At 39.9% G+C, this 23120-nt stretch overlaps 3 protein-coding genes across 4 annotated transcripts; 1 reads left to right on the forward strand and 2 right to left on the reverse strand.

Moving 5' to 3' along the window:
* Nucleotides 1-258: 258 nt before the first annotated feature.
* LOC4352928 (sodium/hydrogen exchanger 8) lies at nt 259-12890 on the reverse strand. 2 transcript variants are annotated; one of them, XR_010738509.1, is made up of 23 exons: nt 12661-12890; nt 12512-12562; nt 12331-12422; nt 12116-12193; nt 11878-12035; nt 11096-11197; nt 10889-11006; nt 10031-10083; nt 9888-9953; nt 8293-8337; nt 8081-8136; nt 7614-7798; nt 7463-7513; nt 7285-7392; nt 5724-5958; nt 4836-5138; nt 4219-4316; nt 3403-3534; nt 3079-3297; nt 2592-2971; nt 1406-1664; nt 955-1259; nt 259-870 (listed from the first exon to the last, which is right to left on the reverse strand). XR_010738509.1 is itself a non-coding variant. In XM_015763865.3 (23 exons), exons 1-23 carry the CDS (start codon nt 12809-12811, stop codon nt 496-498), a joined length of 3447 nt encoding a protein of 1148 aa, XP_015619351.1. In that variant the 5' UTR covers nt 12812-12890; the 3' UTR covers nt 259-495. The 2 variants fall into 2 exon arrangements, 1 of the variants encoding a protein (XP_015619351.1); XM_015763865.3 differs by having other exon boundaries at nt 2765-2971.
* A 3902-nt stretch (nt 12891-16792) lies between these two features.
* LOC4352930 (uncharacterized) lies at nt 16793-18309 on the forward strand. The gene has a single exon (NM_001404771.1). The coding sequence runs from the start codon at nt 17166-17168 to the stop codon at nt 18177-18179; it is 1014 nt and encodes a 337-aa protein (NP_001391700.1). The 5' UTR covers nt 16793-17165; the 3' UTR covers nt 18180-18309.
* A 119-nt stretch (nt 18310-18428) lies between these two features.
* Nucleotides 18429-22595, reverse strand: LOC9266530 (sucrose transport protein SUT2-like). The gene is made up of 5 exons (NM_001404772.1): nt 22016-22595; nt 20086-20816; nt 19941-20004; nt 19826-19869; nt 18429-19062 (listed from the first exon to the last, which is right to left on the reverse strand). The coding sequence occupies exons 1-5, from the start codon at nt 22518-22520 to the stop codon at nt 18901-18903; spliced, it is 1506 nt and encodes a 501-aa protein (NP_001391701.1). The 5' UTR covers nt 22521-22595; the 3' UTR covers nt 18429-18900.
* Between the last annotated feature and the right edge of the window lie 525 nt (nt 22596-23120).

Below are 23120 nucleotides of genomic sequence, written 5' to 3' on the forward strand. Positions count from 1 at the left end.
GTGGCCATCTCGAATGGAAAGGAATAGGGATACACCGAACCAACATATAGCTAAACTGTTAAAAGGGTACAACCCATGCACTATCAGGCATTCAGGCTCTCACCTATGAAATATGCAGTGCAAGTTATGGAATTCACAATTATGTTACCTATAAAATTTACGGTGAGCAATTATGAAATTTGCAGTGTTATTGTGTCATTGGCTCATGAGTCATGAGCAAAATGCAAAACAAAATTAATCAGTCAAGTAGGCAGCTCATCATCTCAAAAATATATATCTATATAAATAATCATGTAGCTCAACATCGGAACGAACAGGGATTCTTCTTTATTACTGTACTAGAGGTAAACGCACGAGCCAAGCATGCAAATATAAGATGCATATGTATACGCTAGAACAGAATGAAATGAGCAAATGCATTGCAAATATTAGTATTAAATATAAGAGGAGTATTTCCATTGGCTGGTCCAACAATTACTTGGGTTGCGACGTTGATCATCGATCAGCAGCGCTGGAGGGCTGACGGAAGGTGAGCATGCTGGGAGAATCGACTCTGACAATCACCTCTTCCCCGGCCGACTCATCGCTCGAGTTGTCCTCGTCCTCTTCTATTGCCTTGCGTTGTCGCCGCCGCCGCCGTCCTGCCTCCTCCGGCTCCGGCGGCAGAGAAGCACCAGCAGCAGCAGCCTGCCTTGCCGTCGTCATGTTGGCACCCTCGGACTGCACAGACAGCAGGGGCCTCTGCGTGTTGGACGACCTCGAAGGCACTCTTGGGTACGACGAGCTGTGCGCTTTATTAGAGCTTGCTTTCGTGTGACGATGCCTCTGCCTCCTCTGACCCTGACCCTGACCGGACTTCATGTCATTGATCTGCAAACCAAATCCATCAGCTGACTTTGATCAGAAATACTACTGTATGTAAAACCATAATTTTGCTTTCCTTATTCTACGTACCATGCTCCCGTACATGCTCAGCTGCAATGCTCTTGCAGAGAAGCTTGCTGGATGGTCTCTGATTTCAGTTAAGCTGGCACCATTCTGAGCTCCCCTGGATTTTCTGAAGCTTTCCGGCCAGCTGAGCAAACCGCTGTGCTCCTTGCTTTGTGTCCGAGGCAGTTCAAGGGTTTGAGATATCAATGACGCACTCCTTTGCAGATCCGCCTCTATTTCGGGCCTCCCTATCTCAACGAACAAAATCCTTGCTCTAGCCTCCACCTGATAGCTGGGTGCTGTATAACAGTAGTCAATGCGGTTTATAGCTGCAAACAAAACAGCAAGAGTCATCCCGACGACAAAACAGCAAGAGGCAGAGAACTCACTCAGAGCACTCTACAACATTGTGTTTTTGAGGGAAAAGAAAAAGAACAGGCATCTCATGTTGAGTGTCTGAGGATAGCTTAATAACCTGATGACTCGAGACCAAATAAGTTCAAGTCGGCATTTGGTGGTAGCAGTAACCCTGGAGGTGTGATCAAAGTTTGGTTCTTGGTCTTCAAAAATCCTTCCAGTAAGATGCCAATGAAATTCTGCTCAAGTTCAATTTCTTCGCCCTTAATGTAGATGTTCATAGTAGATCTTTCAGTGATGAGAACCCTGAGCTCATGTGTTGCCATTTTCTCAAACATCATAGGGAGCAAAAGCCTGGCAACGACTAGAGCACTTTCCTGAAATTTCCATGAATATTAATATGAACATATAAGCTTGCAAGTTCCACAGATTAATTAGTTAAAAGAGAACATGTCGGTTTGATTTTGTTATCTTCTCCTCACTGTAATAACCAAGAAAAAAAAAGTGAAGTGCTTTGATAATAAAGGCCCCGTTTAGTTTCCCAAAATTTTTTTCCAAAAACATTACATCGAATCTTTAGACACATGCATGAAGCATTAAATATAGATAAATGAAAAAAAGCTAATTGCACAGTTAGGGGGGAAATCGTGAGACAAATCTTTTGAGTCTAATTAGTCCATGATTAGCCACAAGTGCTACAGTAACCCACATGTGCTAATAACGGATTAATTAGTCTCAAAAGATTTATCTTGCGGTTTCCAGACGAGTTATGAAATTATTTTTTTCATTCGTGTCCAAAAAGCCCTTCCGACATTCGGTCAAACATCCGATGTGACACCCAAAAATTTTCTTTTCGCGAACTAAACAGGCCCAAAGTTGAACTGGGCAAATATGCATGGGCCCTCGGCAATTAATGTTATGGTGCAGGTACTTTCTGGCAGTCCTTGCCTCTAGCAGCTCTTCCTATTGGCAGGCCCTTTCCTCCTTGTAACTTTATCTATCTCTAAACTCTATCCTGTAACTAAATTGGCAGAGGTCCTACCTTTCTGATTAAAAGAATCATGAACTTTTATACGTTAAAAAGGAATCAGGAAGCATATGAAAAATAGAACAGTGTAGTTTTTTTTGGTATATTCCAAGATCTTGAGAGGTTTTCAGACATCCAGCTCTTGCAACGCTAAAATGTTTTCTTCCTAAGATGCTGTGATATTTGAGAAGCATAGATAGCCTTTCAGCTTAAACCGGGAAGGCAGATTGGGGTATTCTTTAGAACCTAAACTGCAGGTTTAAAGAAAAACCAGTACCTAAGTGTTCGACAGAAAGGGCCACTTTCCTGAACACTGGTTGATGTACCGGTCAGTATGTTCTACATCTTCCCTGCAGTGTTGTTTGGCTCTACGACGATATCCGGATTTCCAAAACCATAAAATAAAGAAGCCAAAGAACCACATAATTTATTGGGTTAAGCTTATGATACCTGCCACAGAAAAATCTCAATAGAAGGATCTGATTGACGCAATTGCTCTATCTTTTCAGCTTCAATGAAGAAGCAGTGCACCACAGAATCTGTAATCATGTCACAGATATAAGGTTTTCCAATCAGCACCTCATACAGGCCCAAAGTGCTGCCATGTGATAAAATTGGATCCAATGAATGCCTGCTGCTTAATCTCTGACTTGTCCACTGTGGAAAAAGGAGATAGAGATGTACATGCTCATCATGGAACAAACTGGAAAGTACAGTAAGCCTCAACTCTAATGTGATAAGGTAGTCTTAAAGCAGAAACAGACCTTTACTACTCCAATCGAAACAAGCCATATACCAGTTGGCCTTGAGCCCTCTCTATAAAGGATTGTGCCATGTCCTTTTACTGTTTCTTTTGTGCTACTTAATAAAGGATCACGCATCGCAGCAGGCAGTGCACCAACTAACGGATGAGTGTTCAAAAGATCACTGACTCTTGGCATTTTTACCAATGGTGGATTCCTCTTGAACTTCTTCAAGTCTGTCTGCCAAGTGAATTGACTAGAATTAGTATTTCCATTGTGATTTGTAACTGAAACAACAAAGTCAGCATAGTAATAATTAAAAGACAAGCAAAATATTCCAGCCACCTGCAAAGCATCATCTAGATGGGCCATTTCCTTTTCTTCCAGCAACCCAGTCTTCTGGAGATTTTGAATATACTCACTCAAGTGGGTCAATACCGAATATGTTACTTGTCGAGTCTTCAGCACACGAAGCACCTGAAATTGTGGAACATTTTATTTATGTTGTGGTGTTTCTCTTGGTTAATATAAAGATCACCTTAAATATGAAACACTAAGTAAATACTTCGTCTTTTGAACCATAAATAAATATTTTAATAACAGTTTGAATTTTGTTGCCTTTCATCTTCTTAATGAAACTTCCTACGTACTATTTTTTGTTTGTTTGGAGAGTAGGATTTTCACATAAATTTTGCAATAGACAGTACAATTGATATGCCACATCCTACGTACTATTTTTTGTTTGTTTGGAGAGTAGGATCTTCACATAAATTTTGCAATAGACAGTACAATTGATATGCCACATCAAATACACCAATCCAAACTTAAACCATTTCTCAGCATTTTGGTGTCATATAAGTACATGTAAAAACCAAAACTAGTCCCATTGCAGTTCAGCTCACCAGCTTATGACAGAAGTACTATATTTTCCTTCCACCAGCTATTTCAGGAAAGAAGTTAGACTGGCAGGTCCCAGCACAACAACTTCATAATTTATAAAGTATAATTTATGACACATGGCATGATAACCTGGACATAGTGCCATTATGTCCATGTTTTGGAAAAAGAAAACTGTTAGTAGAATTGGGTATGAAGATTTTATGCTGATGACTGTAAACTCCATTAATAATCATATGATGGGAACAAACTGTAACCACAAACCTGAGGGAATGTAACACGAACATCTTCCAAGAATTTTCTAGCCTCCTCTCCCTCAGCATTACTTTCATCAATAACAATTCTGGCAACCTCACTATCACCTGAAGAAAGAAGTGCATAAGAATGGAAACAGGTTCAAAGAGCACTAGCATGACATGCAAGTCATCTGTACTAATGAAGGTGCATTCCAAATTATTAATAGAAAGATGCCTTCAACCAGGCTTCCATAGTAGTAACTTGCAAAACAAAGTAAACTTGACAGGTTCATTCTTACTCCTTGCGAGATCATTTAAGCCATCCAAATTTCACTCTATAAAGCAGTTTTTCAGAAACAAAAGCTATACCAACACATCAGGACCTGGCCAGTTTGACACTAAATTCTGTAGGAAGCATAACCCTACAGAATTATAGGAAGCATAACCCTTGCTAGAGTATATATATTGCATCTTCATTGCATTTATAAACTAAAGCAATGTACACCAAGAATATGTTCCACCCACATATATCTCATATCTCATATGCATATCATGTATTCAGGTGGATTTGTCTTTTACTCTTTCTGGAATTAGACCTCCAAATAAATGGCAGCTAATATGCACAAACAAACATGAAATTTTTACCAAGAAAGTCATGTAGCTGCCGTCTTGCGATTCTATGAGCACGGAGAAATGCAGCACAGATGTAACATCCTGACTCCAGTCTTTCTACTGTGAAGTAAGTGATAAGCCTTCGTGGCAACCTGCTCATTTGAAGGAACCTATAGTAATTTGGAAAATGGACATTGGACCGCAAACCCTTCCAGTCACATAATTCTTGGGTAGGAACAAGATCCATAGCTTCATCAACCGATCTCATTAAAATATTTGCAGTGGTTTGAGTTATTCGTCCTTCTTCAAGCATTCCCCAGTAAGCAGCTTGGACACCTGTTTTTATTCATTCAGCATAGAACTCCGTAATCTAAGCAGCTTATCTAGAGAATATAGAACAGTGAGAGAAATATTAATTGAACTATGTGGGAATAAAAAACTGAATGCAACAAAATGGGTGTAAAAAATGAAAAGATAGGAAGCAAATAAGTCAAAGAAACTCTAATCCATCAATTTGATAAAGTTTCATCAGAAAAAGAGATGATATATCTTATTGAAAGCCAAGTACCAAACGTATCACTAAACCAAAGGAAGCGCCCAAGGTTCAAGTATATCACCAAACAGATTAATAACCAGCAGGCAATGTAAAAAGTAAACGATGCATCCTTAGTAAACATACCTAAGCTTTCCATATAGCATGTTACTGGGAAAAATTAGAGAGCAACTAAGCAAAGTAACTAAAAGGGATATTGAACATAAAACATGACATCAAACTTAAAGCCCAACTTGAAATAGCTAAATGATAACAGGAGACAAGAATATAACAAAGGAGTGTATTAATATGTGTTCTATTTCGATCTCCAGGAAATATTTGTATCAAATTCCACCATCAGCACATTATAATGTAAGGTGATAACATACCATTTAGAAGCCGCACACGGATGTCCCTTAAGTTCATGGTATGCATGCGATCATTTCTGTCAGAAACAGCATGAGGATGCACAGGCTCATCGTCCAAGTCGTTCAAGCATGTGATATATTTCTTTACAGTAACCCAATCAGCAGGAGGACCAAGTTCCTCATCATCCCTAAGATCACCAAAAGCCTCCAATGCCTTGTTTAGCATTTCATATTTTGTATAATTCAATATGCGAAGCTGCAATAACAATAATGTTAGAATCTTTACCTGGAGTGTGAAGGGAATAACTTACTATATCACTAGTGGATACCCCCGCGCGTTGCAGCGGGATTTGAGAATTCTTACTGAGAAATATTGTTGATCAATCTTCGTGTGTTTCCTTTTTTTACTCATTGGTTGCGTGTTTTTTTTCCGACAAAATAATGTGGAGTATGTGTTTATCAAGTGGGCCGCTTTCGTCCGTTGGCTGCTAAGAAAGAACGGAAAAAATTTCTTCTGTTGCTTGCTGGGCCAACAGCCCACTGGGCGGAGACGTCAAGGGAGAGGTTCGTTCCTTTTTTTTTTTTGCCAATAGCAGACTGGATACATGCGATGTTTGAAGGCCATCCGATCAAGATCTAACAGTTAATATGCGCCGATGACGTGGCGAGCTGTGGTGCAAGCTTTATAGCAATTATGACTTAGTGGGTACTAACTATATAGGAATAAGAGATATACAACCTAAAAATCAACATGACAACACCAAAGAAAACCTATCCAGCTTGGACTTTGGAGCAGGTGATGGAAGAGGCTTTACAAACAACCGTAATCAGTAAGAAAGGATCTGCGACTAACTTTTGAATTTATGCATAGTTCAACCATCTTTTCTAGGAGAAAAGTAAGGGAGTTCTCCACAGGAAAATATTATATAAAATGAGAAATATTAGAAAAGCATTTACAAGTTCTAAAAGATCAGAAACTGCCAAGAAAAGCAGGGAGAAGCTACAATCAGGGGCATACCTACATGCATGTTCCTGGGTGCACATGACCCCGGATAGATTGTTCATCTCTAGCTGTTTTATGCCATCTTAATAAATTAGTCAATGGTTAGATCATTAGTATGTATAGAACACCCGGTAATTTTTGTTCTAGGTTCGCCACTGGCTACAATTGCTAATCAAAAGAGTTGAACAGAATGCTTGTTTGGAGAGGATGTTCACAGGTAGAACCTTTGATTCTTTGGTGCTGATGGTCATTACAGTTCTTGTCAAGGATAATGAAAAATCAATCATTCCAGATAAAAAAAATGTCTTTCAACGTTATAGGCAACATGATCATAGTTATGTACAAATGCAAAACTGAGAACCCTAAATATTTAAAAAGTGTTGGACTTAAAGGTACTAGACTAAAATATATCTCACGTAAAACCTTAAATTTGCCAACTCACTAATTAATACAAAGGAGATGGCAGATTGGTACCAACTAGAAATCAGAAAGTTTATAAAGCAGAGAAATCTATGGACAAGCAAAAAAATTATCCCAACAGGAAAAAAATAATCATAGGTAACAATTCATGAAGCTAACCTTTGTTGCTGCTAATCTGTCCATTCCAAGTAGATGCAACAAAAATTGTGTAGTAGAACCATTAAAAATCAATGTCAAAAACACGATGCCACCAGTGAAGAACACAAACTGCAAATATGTAGCATTAGTAAAGGTAAAATCAAACATTTCAAACTTCTCCATAAAAAAAACAGCATACCATTGTTCCGTCAACTGGTTTCAGATGGGTCTGAACTGCATCACTAGCACGCTAGTAAAAAAAGGGTAGAAGATTCAGAAATATTTATAGTATAATAATGTAAATACAATGAAACAATAAAAGGTTGGCTGGTACAAGGATAATAACTTACCTTAACAGATAATGATAGAGACAGAGCAACAGCCCCTCGCAGTCCCGCCCAAACAAGAATTGTGGCTTCTTTCAAGTCCAAACCATACCCAAAGTGGCGCAACAATGGATACAAAATAACAACAACTAATATCCGAGAAATTTGCACAAATACATAGAGCAGAAGAAGGAAGCCCCATGAAGCACCTGAAACAGTAATTAAAAAAATGCAAGCATAAATAAGAAATTCAGAAACAATGTTCTATTCCAGAATGTCCATGTCAGCAATTGCAAGGTATCTTTCAAGTCTGCGGTCTCTCCCTCCTCTAAAAGGAAGCAGCGCATTCTAGCCATTCTCCTGGTTATCCTGCATTTATCAATAGTCGTGGAAGGCTCTGGTCATCTGACCACAGACTTGAACTAGGCTTTTGTGGTTTCTTTATTGGAAACATAAAAGGTAAATTTCAAAAGGTACATGGAGATAAATACCGTGCCTCTCGAAATGGACATTATTTTCTAGTACTCCATCTGCAATAACAACCCCACTGTGGGGAATTCACGTGTAAGAAACATTATAACTGTATCTATATATAAATCATAGGATTACAACAAATAAAAGCAAGCAGTTTGGTTTCAGCCAGAAAGAAGAAAGAAAGATCAGAGAATGTTTCAAGAGCAAGGGTAGAAGAGCTTGACAATACCTCAGTATAAATATAAGTGTGTTTGCTATATAAGCAACCATTTCCCTGAATACAAGAAAAGTATAATTAAATATAGACATGAAGCTTACATCAGAATGCCTCGGAAAAGTAATAAAAAAAGAAATAGCTTTCCTACCTGAATAGATTACAAGGTACATTTGGTACCTCAATAATAACCATATTATTTGTCAGTTAATGACAGGAATATCAGTGCACTATGTTTTTGCTTTTCTTAAATTTTGGTTAGTTACTGTCTACAAAACAAACCTGCTAAATGAGAAACTTCAGGGCATTGCCCATCAAGATAGGACCACATCAAACTACCTTCAAAAAGACTACATCAAAGGGTCAGCCTTGAGCCCAAATTTTCCTTAGTGATGGATAAATCAAAAGGGGCAAAACAGGAGATATCCCTTGATGTATGTCCCTGACCGGCGTTCTTTGTATGGAAACTGCTCTGGAACGAGTAAACTAACCTTACTTTGTGCTATTTATTCATCCTCTTTGCTCTAGCCCTAATGATCTTATGATTTTTCGCTCCAATCCTTTGTATTAACTTCAGGATCTTGGTAAGATGAGTTGATCTGTGATGATGCTAATGGTGGGACACACATGGGTTGTATCTTTTTTTTTTTGGAGAAAGGGAGAGCATCTCCCCCGCTTTAATTAATGAAAACGCAGACGATTTTTACAGGAGTTTCATAGAAGTTCAGCACAGGGCTAAAAAAGAGGAAACAAAAGGAAAAGAAAAGAAAAGTTCAGGACCGCAACATATCCATTAGCCACTAGGACATATCCTGGGTTGTATCTTATGGCCAAATGAGTAATGGACTGCATAATGGGGTGTAATTTGGTCTTAGAGCAGTGAATTAAGTTGCATGCCACTCGAGGGATTTTCTAATCTGCTTTCTTGTTGGTCTTCCACTTATAAATTGGATTTACATCTCATTTTGCTGCAGATTTCTTACTAACATTGTTTTGGTGCAACCAGAAAAAACAGCAGCGGAGCCAAGGCCCAGCAACCCTGAGCAGTTGCCGGGCTCCGCCACCGCATGCAGCGTTAAATTTTGTATTTAGTTACTCATTAGCCTCCTAGATTAGCCAACCAAAATACACAACTAGCAAAAGGAAACAGAACAGCTATAAAGGAATTATGGGTAGCACATGTCACTACTCTGTATATATGTCTAGTCTATCAACAATGTACAAGTATACAATCATTCATTGATAATCCCTTCTACTGGTTTTCCTCTCCTAATTCAGAACTTGCACTCTTGCTTGTGTAAATGGTATATAGAGTTGAATGAATTTTATTTTATGTTATTTTATCATCATCTATTTTTACTTGCCCAGGCTCTAAAACATTTATAGATCCACCACTGAGAAAAACAATAATGGCATGCAAGTGAAATGACTGGCTACTGAATCCAACAAAATCAACAATGCAGCATAGTAGCTCTACAAGAGCACAAGAATTTAATGTAAATGTAGGAAGCATGAACATCAAACAGCTTTACAGAACTGATGGAATGTTAAGATTGATCATGACTTGATAATTTAATATTTGTTAAAGTGACACATATTGATTGACATACCAGAAATGATGCAAGCTTTGCTGACTGTCACCCTTAAAAGCAGTTTTTGCAAAAGCGGCATAGAACCTGGACATATGACGTGTCAATATTTGATGGTATTTAAGGGATACACAGAATAGGTCGCCAACAAATGTTTTACTAACATTCCCAGTGTCATGACGGTCAAAACACCAGAGACCTCCAGTGCATCTTGTGCCTGATATAACCACATTAGTAAATGAGAAGACTCCAAGAAAATAGAGGGAAATAAACACTTATTATTAATTGGCATAATTTTATCCAAAACACAGACGAATTCCTATTGCAGAAGGTATCAGAAAAACCAGTCCATGATGGATACTTGCACAGGTGATCAAACAAGCTAACAATAATCAGGGGTACTGATATGTTAATGTTATATGTGCAAATGCTCACAGAAAAATATACATGCAGTCAGTAGTTGCAAAAATATGGGAAGAAGACAAATGATTGGGCTAGTAAAAATGATGACTGATCCATTTATAGGCACATTATAATGTACAGACATGTACCCTTACATTTCTTAGCATATGCTCATTTTACAACCTATGTTCAAATAATTTCTTCACAGATCCATTCACCTATCCAAAGTTTCACCCATCATAGCCCAAATTATTAGAACTATAAATCAGAGATGCCATCAGTAGTAACCCTCAATAATAATAATATTTGAACAAATCATTTGACGCTCTGTAATTGCATATGCACATTTCAAGAAACCATGAATCCCTGACCGATTATGCATCTTTAAATATATCATAGATATTCAAGCTATATGTGCATGTAGCAACTACCACTGCTTAGCAGTAAAATGACATCTCTAGCAAAATTGCAAAACAAAAAAAAAGGCCATCATGAATTGTAATTATAGGATGAACCACAACTTATTCTGTTTGCTGCAACGTAGCTCAAGTAACTTAACCAGAAATGCCCTTCTGAAGAAAAGAACAGGTGGAGAAGGTTGGATGTATTATTTATCTTACAGTGAAGAAAGCAATGTAGCTGACAGCAAGAGTAAGCGCGATCTCTATGATTGTATCATTAAAAATAAAGCCCAGCCACAGTACTGATGCAATTCCAAAAGCAAGGCCCAGAGCAACACTGGTAAAGGAATATACAAAAAGAATTAGTACTTAAAAGCACTATAACATCATTATCCAGTCTTGAGATTCAAAGAATATTCCACATACGCTCCAAGTGAAACTTCTGACAAGAATTTTATTATTGATCCTGCATCGAAAGTTCTTCCAAGCACCATCCTATAGAATAACTGATACACAACAATAGCAGTCCTGTATAATATGCAGTAATTAAGGGTGAGCAGCAGGCAATATCACATAATCATATTACGTTTTAGTGCTCTTTTTAAGCACCACATTATCCTGCCATGTAGCTGATGTATACAATGACAGATACAGCATTAGTCAAGAGTGCCTTACAACTGCAGATAAAGAAAGTCGGGTCATGTTATAATAGTTAACTAAATACATGATTCCTGATTTTAACTTCCATCAAGAAATAAAGGGAAAAACAATATTAATATGGCCATAAAATCTATAGTAACTTATGTTTCCAGGTCTCCATAAACAAATCAGACCATGGTCTTCTTATTTGGGGGGAATAACAATTTTAGCGTTATGTGATAGAATCTCTCACTGCAGGATGAGCAAAGATGTTATGAACTGTATCTTTCAGAAACTTTGAAATTGAAAAATACAAACAGGAAAATGAAGTTCAAACACATGGGATCAATCTCATACTAAAAAAATTTGTTCAATGTTAAGGCTCGGTAAATGATACTAGTTTTAGTGTAGAAATTTTCTCTGAGTATTGACCAGAGAAATCCAACTTTTGCATGGTTCATATTGTCCCTTTTTCCAGGTGACAGGGTAGAAGAGGCAGAGGCGCAGCAAGGAAAGATTGTCTTGTATGGGATCAAAGAATGAACCAGTAGAGAGGCATATTATCTTACCCATCATTCATTAAGGATTCTCCCTCAATTATGGTACTAAGCTTTTTACTTGCGCCAAGTTCTTTTAGCAGTGCAACAACAGCAACGGGGTCAGTTGCACTAAGCAATCCACCAAGCAACAATGATGTTTTCCAGTTCCAGTTGTATGGAAAAGTGAGCTGCGACACATGAACTAGATAGCATCAGGACATGTTAAAAAAATAAAAAAAAGAAAACTAGTAATGTATATGTTACATACCTTTAGAGCAGAGCCTAGGAAAAAGGTTGATATTAGCACACCAGGTCCAGCAAGTAACACCATTTGTGCCATACATTTCTGGAAAATAAGCATTTTAGTACAAAACAATGAGTAGCCATATATGCATCTGAAATGATTTTTAAACAGAAAATTTGCAGTGAACAGAAAATAATCGCGTGGCATCACACATGAAGAAAGAGAAAGAAATATAGTACCTTGATTTGGTGTATTTCCATGGAAAAGGAACTTTCAAAAAGAAGAGCGGGTAGAAAAACAGCCAGAAGAAGATCAGGATTAATGTTAGCCCCTGAAATTAAATTTAGGAGTAATAATTAATTAGCATATGTACAATAAAAAAGTGAGTAATATAAGTAATTGAATAGAAGAAGTAGTTACAGATACGAATGCCGGCTCCGAGTTTGCCCATGCCATGTTTTGTGCCAAATTCTGAAGGAATGTTGAAGATAAGAAAAAGAGGTAGGGTGAGGGAGATCGAGGAGAAGGCAAGGTGGTAGGAGAGGAGGGGGAGAGAGAAATAGACAGACCGAGCGATCCGAGGGCGACGCCGAGGACGAGGAGGGCGACGGTGTAGGGGACGCGGGTGCCCCGGAGGAGGTGGCGGGAGGCGATGCCGAGGACGAGGGAGACCCCGACGAAGAGCACCGCGTCATCAGGCTCCGCCTCGGGATTGTCCATGGATTACTGATGAGGAGGAGGAAGTGCAAGTGCAAGTGGAAAATCCAAGGCAAAGGGAGGAAGAAGAAGAAGATGCAGCAGCCTCCTCACTTGAGCTCCCTTTCCTTTTGTTTTGACTTGTTGTTTTGTCACCCCTTTTTCTCTTTTCTTTGGATTGGATCCTCAATGGGTGCACAGCAGCTACAACCATCCTCTCATTTATAATGAGCATGCTTTTCAACATGCTAAATTTCTTTAAAATATCCTAGACTTATTTTTCAAATTACTACTACTCAATAAGTCACTATGCTAGTTCGGTACCGATGCGACAGCACACTGTAGTTAGCAGCTGCTTTTTTTTCATTTGATTTTACACCCAATTCGACCGAACCTTTCGGCAAAAAAAAGTCACTATGCTAATGACTTGTTTCATTTTACATGTGCCATGAAAAATTCCACTTCAAACGCAGAACCGCCTTCTGTTGGGTCAGAACAGATGAATTCATTGCATGGCCAGATAGCCTGAATTTACATGTTTTTACATGGTGCTGTGCGTAGAATTAAGATTCTTTTGTAACAACGGAGAATAGATTTTCCTCTTCAGGTTCACAAGTAAACTGCACTTAGCATCCATGACTTTACTTTTGGGCTTTTTTTTTGGCTATGAACCCTGTGTATAGACTCATTCTGTGGTGTCAAACAAACCTAGGTATTGCCATAATGCCTTGCAGTGTTGTGTGTAAAATTAAGATCCTTTGTAACATCAGATCTCAATCTCATTCCTCTTCTTTTGAAACAATCTGGACAAGAATGTGCAGAGTTTCATTTTGATAAAGAGTAAAAAGAATTATTCCCTCCATCCTAGTAAAATACAAGCATTTTTTTACTCTAACACGACCTTTAAGATGTTACTTTGACCAACAATATCTATAAAAGTAAGATGTTTTAAATAAAAAGAGTTGTATATATTATGATAGTTTGTTTAATGATGAATCCCAATAACATCATTTTCACATTATTGATCTTTTTTATTTTTTACTATTAATAGTCAAAGTTAAAAAATATTTAACTTATCACTATGCTAAAAATGTTTATATTTTGGGACATAGGAAGTACAAATCTATAGTCTACTAGAAAAAGAAAAGGTAAACTGAAAATCGAGATTTAAAGGAAAAGACATCCTTCTAAGCATTTTTCTAAAAAAATTTGTGAGCATTTAAAGATTGAACAGGGAACTTGGAGTTAAAACTACATATCTTTTATCATTGCGTTATCGAGTGCATCTTAAAGAAAAGTAAACTGCACTTTTAGTACCCATGTACTCTACTCGCTTGATCTCTGATCTAATCTCATCTGACTAAGGAAGTATAGAAAAATACATGAAGATTATTTGAGCCGCTAGTAGAATAGAAAAGGAATCAGATCGGCATCTGTATCTGTAGGCAAATTATTGCCATGTACTATGTGCTGATGCTAGATACTCGTACAACATCGTCTGCAGGCATTTTGCCAATACAAAATACAACCCCTGGCTAATTAAAAAACTAATACCACATCAGTATCAATACTAGACTGACTCTGGCCCTGTTCTTTTCTCCTACAAAAGTTAGATAAACTTATGGATACTTATGGTACGCTTTTCAAACTACTAAACAGTGTGTTTCGTACAAAAACTTTATATATTAAAGTTATCCTAAAATATTACATTAATTCATTTTTCAAGTTTATAATAATTAAACTTAATTAATCACACGTTATTATCACCTCGTTTTGTATGAAACACTTAATTTTTATCTTTATTTTCAGAAGATTCAAACACCACGGCTGTGTTTAGTTCAGCGTAAAGTTTAGATTTTGGTTGAAATTGGAGATGATGTGACTGAAAAGTTATGTATGTAGTTCAGCGTAAAGTTTTGATTTTGGTTGAAATTGAAGATGATGTGACTGAAAAGTTATGTGTGTATGACAAATTGACATGATAAAAAAAGACTGAAATTTGGATCCAAACTTTATATCTAAATATAGCCCACCTCTATCTATATGTGACGAGATATGTTTGACCGAATGCTGCGTGGAGTACATTGTTCAGATCGTAGGTGGCGCTGTCTTGTCTGCCCGCCCATTTAACTTCCTTCCGCCATCACGAACCTGATCAACGATCTGATAACCACGCCAACCGAGCTAATTAATTAATTTTACAAGAGAGTTATCTAACTTATCTTTTTGTTTCTTCCTTTAGAGGTTATGTAATCTACAACCTTTTTTAATGGGATGTTGTGACGTGTCTGTTTTCAATAGATAATGTCGTTTGTCTTTTAAGATAACATTTGACCATTCATCATTTTATTAAAAAATTATATAACTATAATTTATTTTGTTATGAAATATTTTATCATCAAAAGAACTTTATATATGAATTTATTTTAACATATTTACACTATTTTTTAAATAAAAAGAATGATCAAATGTTATTTAAAAAATTAACGTGTCATTTACATCTTTTTTTTTCTGATTTGCTATACATGTGTCAACATATATTTTTAGAGAAATTATGCGAATACTTGGCTATTACTTTCTCCGTCCCAAAATATAACATATTGTAGCATTCATGATTTGTCCCAAAATATAATAACTTCTCCACCAACATTATCTTACCAACCAATCACTTTTTTTCTTATCTTCACTTTTCAACCAATCACAACATCGTCCTATTTAATTTTGCCTATTTTTTTTAATAACCATGTCTAACTCAAAAACTTCTTATATTTTAGGACGAAGAAAGCATTTGATATGCTTTGAGGTTCATATGCTTTAATGGGCCAGATGATATAAGCACGTGGACCTTGCGACATAAGAGATGATGTAAAATGAACAGGACTGAATTAGGCTTCTCTACTGAGCTATTTTGATTGGCAAAAAAACACAGCGAGATATTAGCACATAACTAACTACTTATTAACTATTATAAATTTAAGAATATATTTATTTGATTTTTATAAGAACTTTCTAGGTAGATTTTTTAAAAAAACACGTGTCGTTTGGAAGTTTTGAAAGCGGCTCTCGATAAACGAGTAGCACATCCTAGCAGCTGAAAAGAACGAGGCCATAGTGGATCATTGACATTCCTTTGGGCTGATAACTTTTAAAAAATTGAAAATGTAATATTTCAAAGCTTATAATATACTCCCTCCTTCCCAAAATGATCATCATATATATTATGCACCAAAGACCAAGAATAATTGAAATCACGTCAATCAAAACACCATGCACACATTCTCTCATAATGCATATATAGATTAAAACACTATGTCAATTAGTAGTACACTTTAGCATGCACATATTCTCCCATACTACATTAATTGTATTTTGATGAAATCCGTGTCCATGTGGTTATATGATGATTAATTTGAGAAATTTCGAATTCTATTATTTGATGATCAATTTGAGAAGTAGGGGTAAGTTTCTTCCGTCGGTTAAAGCCCATCAAACACTTTTTGATGCGTGGGCGCATTGCTAGCGTAAAATTCATGGAAAGATGTATCAATACATTTATAGATAGTATTTATTTTGGCGGAGTGGTTATTTATCTTCCATTTCATTTAATGCTAGCTACCTTTGTGAGCTTTTAGCCAATAACCATTATCTAAATAGATACTACTTTTTATTACCCATATAACATTTACCGGTTTAAACTAAAACTTTTAAATGTAGTATAATTATATTATAACTAATAACTAGTAGAATGTAACATATGCTCATCTATATATAAAAAAGCACGGCAAGTACTTGCTATCACAAATCCTGAAGCGCATCTAAGGCTGAGTTAGTTGCTTGGAATTGAGAATTAATCCCTCCCACACATAAAACGGAGTAACTTTTTTTTCGAGAAAAAACGGAGTGACTTATTAGCGTATGATTAATTAAGCATTAGTTATCTTTTTTAAAAAATGATTGATATGATTTTTAAAACAACTTTCGTGTAGATTGTCTTTTTTTTTTTTTGCAAAAACACATTGTTTTATTAGTTTGAAAAATGTACACGTGGAAAACGAGGGTGACAAGTTGAAAACTTCAACAGAAAAGAACTCAGCCTAGCAGAAAAATCGAAAGCTATGAAAGAAATTTGTCGAACGTTTTTCAATAATTCCTTTTTTTTTCCTTTTGAGAGAATCGCAAGTCCGGCCTGGCCTCTTCGATCATAGTAAAAGAAAAAGAAAAAGGAATGGCCGGTCAAAAGTAAAAGCAGGAGGATTGGTCTTGGGTGGGTGGTTGCCACTTGGACACGTAGCCGGCGCCCCACAGGCCACAGGTGGAGTACCTACTCAGCAGCAGAGGCAGAGCACCACTAGAGTGAGATGCAAACGCAAATTTCGCCATGGCCACCACCACCACCACCACCACCACCATGGGCGGCCTCCACCGGCTAATAAGCAGGAGCAGCTGCAGCCGGAGAACCTTCGCCGCCTCCACGCCGCCGCAGCGACCCAGAGCGATAGCCGTCCGAGTCCGAAGCAGCAGCGCCGGTGTAACGAAGAGCCAGAGGCAGAGGCAGAGGCAGGTGAAGCTGACATACCTGGAGATCAACAGCTGGGTGTGGGAGGTCGGCGGCGCGCGCATCCTGGTCGACCCCATCCTCGCCGGCAACCTCGACTTCGGCGCGCCATGGCTCTTCGACGCCGCCAAGAAGCGCCTCAAGAACCTGGGCGTCCAAGATGTGCTGCAGCCTCCGGGGGTCGACCTGCTCCTCATCACGCAGAGCCTCGACGACCACTGCCACGCGCGCACCCTGGCCCAGCTCGCCGCCGCCGCCCCCGACCTTCCCGTCGTCACCACCCCCAACGCGCGCCCCGTCCTGGCCGCGCTGCCCACCCCATTCCGCGACGTCACCTACCTGGAGCCCGGGCAATCCACCAACTGCAACGGCGGCGGCGTCCGCATACTGGCCACCCCTGGGCCCGTGCTGGGGCCCCCATGGCAGCGGCCGGAGAACGGCTACATCATGTTCCTCCTCCAGGAAGAAGAGGAAGACGCCAAGGGGCTTGTGTACTACGAGCCGCACTGCGTGTACGACCGGTCCTTCCTGGAGAAGGAGGCGCTGCGTGCCGACGTGGTAATCACGCCCGTCGTGAAGCAGCTCCTCCCGGCCAACTTCACCCTCGTCGCCGGGCAGGAGGACGCCGTGGAGCTGGCCAGCCTGCTGCGGGCAAGGTACGTGGTCCCAATGAGCAACGGCGACGTGGACGCCAAGGGCCTCCTCACCGCCGTCGTCGCCACCGAGGGTACGGTGGAGGCCTTCAAGGACATGCTGGCCGACACGCTCCCGGAGGCTCAGCTGCTCCACCCAACGCCCGGCGTCCCACTCCACATCCACCTCCCCCACCTTACTTGATTCATTCCAATCCATGCATGCCCTCCCTCCATTTAATTTCCTACACATAACAACATGGACTATATAGGGCGACTGTAGCTGTATATCTCAATAAATTTTCAACTGATGATGATTACTCCTTTTTTTTTCACAGTTGAGTAGTACTTCGACATGATCTATCGAGAATCAATCAAAATACCTTACCCAAACAACATTATCGATCCAATATATAGCATTTCATACACACACCTTAACACAGCACTGAAGCCGTCGTCTCAACGATCAAAAACCAAATGTTACAACAACATTTTCTCGATATATTCCATACATATATATTCACACAGCACTGAAGCCGTCTGAACGTATCAAAAAACAAATGATGATACAACATTTGATGAAAACCCATGGACATGCTATTCGGCTCCTAACTGCTGTCGTGCAGCAGATGGACGACATACTGACCAGAATTTTCTCGAGTGAACCAACTCCTGCAACTTTTATTCACTAGTATCTCTACAAATGACCAACATCCAATGTACAACAGCATAAGATCATCCAATGTACGACAGCATATGATGATCCGGCATGAAAAAGGCAAAAATAGCTCATGGAGAAAGCAAGCATTATCCCCTTCTTGATTCGGAGATAATATACAATTCCCCCATGCACTGCATAGCGTTCCGAGTGCCTCTTATGAGTCGAATTGCAAAGAATGGCCGACAATTTATATGTAGCAATATTCTTATCGGTGACCTCTCCTCCTTGATGCAATGCGGGCTCGTGGAAGGCCCAGAATAGCCACCAGCCCACCGATAAAAGATGCAGCAGCAGCCACTGCAAAGGCTGGTGCATTGCCACCACCAAACAGTTGGTCCCAGGGCCCGCTACCCAGTGACACAATAACCTGAATGTACCAGTGTCAGTACATGCACGATAACCTAATGTATGAAAGTAATTTTCTGGAATAGCATGGAAGCTTTGTAGTAGCAACAAGCGAATGGTTGACATCCAACTACTAAATCCCTCATATATTCTGTAGCCCGTAAATCAGGGCAAATTGTGCCAATCCTGAACTTGTAATCTTCCATCAGGGATTCAACCTTTTAAATTTCAACTACCATGATGGCACTCACAGTATACTAAATTTGTAAGAGAATGATTTCTCATGCTGTAGCTCACAAAATGTATCTAGCTTACATAACACAATTATTCCTGAGTTCACACTTTCACTCAAGTAAATTGGCTTTTGATTTCTCGAAGTCAATAAGATAACACCATGACTACTAAATTATATTCATTGTGCCTTAACAAAGTTAGCACGAAAGTAAATGATTTCGGAGGTCAGCACAATACTGTGAAAGCATTGTTTTTCATAACAAATTTACTTGTACCAGTATGACTAGTTATCCTACTTAGTAAATTATGCAGTATATGGTTGTTTTGACATGGTCGACGGCAGGTCATAGCTTACAATTAACCATTAAACCATTTCTTAAATTGTGTCTGATAACTGTGGTTGAGCCATGAATTAAGTAAGTTTCCACCATCAACAGGTTATTTTAGGATACAGCAATCATGTCAATATTCATAATTGTACTGTGTTACAGTCATATGTTTGAACGAATCAAACTCTAAAACAAAGAGAAAAAAAGGCAAGAAATACATACCTGTGGTATGACAATAGCCAAATTAAGAATGCCCATTGCTAGACCTGCATGTGAAACAAAGACTTCCTAAGTACAGGAACCCAAAATGATAGCATTGACTCAAAAGGAACAGTACCTTGGCCAAGTCCCAGATTTTCAACCCGACTAGCAGCCATTGCATATGGTATACTGTACGTGATCTGCAATAACAAGAATTAATAAGGATACCATACACCAGTGAGAACTTGAAGAAACTCTGGAGGGAAAAAATTGTTACTCACCGCCAGGGGCGCTCCTAAAATTGTAAAAACTACCAGGGAAGCAATGACAATGCCGGTTGGTGGTACTCCACTAGGTGGATAATCCATATTCTTTGCCACATATGTTATTACAAGCATTGCCACAAAGCACAATGCCATTAGGATATTGGAGACACCCCACACCAGTCCAGCTCCCCACTTCCGACATAACTTCTCTAGTACAATAGAAGTGAATCCAAGAAGGACCGAGTTCAGCATCAGACCAAAAGAACCCATTCTCACACCATCATGATAGCTCTGAGTTATACTTGGATCATCTGGACTTCCACGATAGATCTCTCGACCCATCCAATCGGTATCAAAGAGGATAAATGGAAACCATCCAATCCATGTGAGGGCAGTAACAATCAAAACCATCCAAACCGGTAATGTAAAGTACCGGAATGATCCAAAAAGTTCCCAGAGGAAAGCTTCCTGTTCTGTGCTAGGGTGATCTGCTTCATCACTTCCAAAGGATTGAGGCTCTTGCACTGATGCTACAGTGATGCATGTAGTGACCACCAAAATGATAATATCAAGTAGAAAGGCAGACTTGAGGTTGGCACAGCTGATGCTACATGATGGAGTAACGGTGAACGGGAATATCTTGTACCAGCCACTGTATGCTCCAGTGGCATATCCAAGTATGTTTCCCAGGGCCATGAACAATGAGAAGTAAGCATTAGCTATCCGAGTCCTCCTTGGGTCATTCTCTGAAATAGAAAGGATCAGAATGAGCATTTACGAGGTGTGGAAAAATGCTAATGCAATTACGATGCCTTTCGAACACGTTACATTGCACAGATGGGTTATTGGTGTAAACATTACTGGGAAAAATTTGAGGACAGGCATGTGCAACTACAAGTTAAGAATATCTGAAAAGCTCTTGTATGCACATATCCACATGCATTGGATAATGGAGATCGTGCCAGCTGAATTTGACTGCCTAAACAGAAGATCATGGAGTAATATTACAATCATATCAATTTTATCACCAATTTACCGTGGAACTCCAGCATTTCCATGACAAAAAGCACAATCATGCCTTCTGAATGTAATGTTTGCATCAGGTGTTTCCCATAGAATGCAAAGGCATAACAAAGACCACAGCTACAAACCACTGCCAGCCTTACAATTATTTAACCAGGGCCCCTCAGACAATAGCCCTGTCTGCTGACAAAAGATGCTCTTTCTCCTCCTATGATTCCAAACTTACAGGGGTACTGTAACACTCAAATATCTTCCTTTCTATATTCCTATCTCAGTCAGAAAGCGATCCCTTGACCTCCCCCTCCCACAACCATCGAATACTCCGTGTAAACAAGGAAGAAATGAAAAAAAAAACTACAAGGAAGAAATGAAAAAAAAACAATTGGTGCGACATTTGTACCAACCCTAATTATTCAAATATATGCAGTGTAATGAGTTGTCATGTCGTTTTGTGGTTCGTGTTGTCCAGCTCGCCTAACCCTGATGCTAATAATAGGCCAGCTGGCAGGGCAAACAAAAAACCATGGCCGTAAAATAAATAAACAAATGAAGAGGAAATATATAATATAATTTTTAGGGAGACAAGCAAAATGAGTTACGCCGACCAGCATCCATCGGAGCAAGAATCTCAGGCAGGCAGGCTAAAGGGGAAAGCGATACGCAGAGGCAGGCTGCTGTTGTGTTGTGTCCACACACAGCCACACATACAGCCACATAAGAAAAAAAAAAGAAAAAGAGGAAATTGTTTTGAAGTTTGGTCCTACGTTTCGCAATTGGACGGAATCGAAAAGATGAGCAGGTGTGGCTTGTGGCGGAAGCGAGGTCCAATTCCAATTCCTCTTGGCTGTTCGATGCGAAAGTTGGGAAGCAAGCAAGCTAGCAATCAATCAAGCAATCGATGGTAGGTAGGGTAGATAGATACCGGTGAGGTCGGCGAGGAAGGCCCTGCAGGGTCCCTGTGTAGCGTTGTTGCCGACGTCGAGGAGCCAGAAGCCGACGAGGTAGACGATGATGGCGCCGAGGCGGGTGGAGCCCGGGGTGATGGAATCGCCGAAGATTCGGCCGAGGTCGGCGGAGAATCCGACGGTGAGAACTGCGGCAGCGATGGAAGCGGCGCCGGCGGCGATGAAGGGGCGGCGGCGGCCGAGGGGGGAGGCGGCGGGGGCGATGCGGTCGGAGAGGTGGCCGACGAGGGGCTGGACGAGGAGGCCGGAGAGGGGGCCGCAGAGCCAGACGAGGCTGGCGAAGGCGTGCGGGATGCCGAGCTCCTGGACGTAGGGGGTCAGCAGGGAGAGCTGCAGCGCCCACCCGAACTGCACGCCGCACGCCACCGACGCCGCACGCAGAAGCTTCCGCAGGGGGACCTTGCGCACCGCGGCCGCCGCGGGACCAGCGCCGCCGCCGCCGCCGCTAGGCCGCCGCGGCATCTTCTTCTCGTGTTTGCCTCCGCCTCCGACCTGATCTTTGGGTTAGTTCAGAAGAGGAGTGGGTTGTCTCTTGCCTCTTCCTCTTCTCGGCTGAGGGCTTGGGTAAGAAGAAGAAGAATCACTAGCCAACACAGCAACTGCTGTCAGAGTGGGGCTCGCATTCGCAGTCGCACATGATGATATGATACTGTGAGGGTGAGGAGGAGACGACTCCAATGCTTGTTTTTCTTTCCTTCTAGTACTAGACTTTCTTTTACTCGCACCCTCGTTTTGAAATACATACGTCTTCATTTTGTATAGATAATGGAAATACATCTTCGTATTCTCTTAAAAACATGAGCATTCACAACACAGGTACAACCTTGAAACGATATATCTCGAGATTTAATAAAATCACTATCCCTATAAGCACCGGTATACTTTGCCCTATAAATACATCTGAAATATTGAACCAACGTATCTTAAAATTGATAGTCACTGCTAATGGTTCACTTTTGATAAGTATATCATCTATCACTAAAGTAATAATTAGCTATAAATATAAACACATGTGTCAAAGATTTCTACTGGTATCTAGGACACCCCCAACACATCAGTGAC

Source organism: Oryza sativa, chromosome 12, assembly GCF_034140825.1.
Source record: "Oryza sativa Japonica Group chromosome 12, ASM3414082v1".
NCBI classification, from domain to species: Eukaryota; Viridiplantae; Streptophyta; class Magnoliopsida; order Poales; family Poaceae; genus Oryza; species Oryza sativa.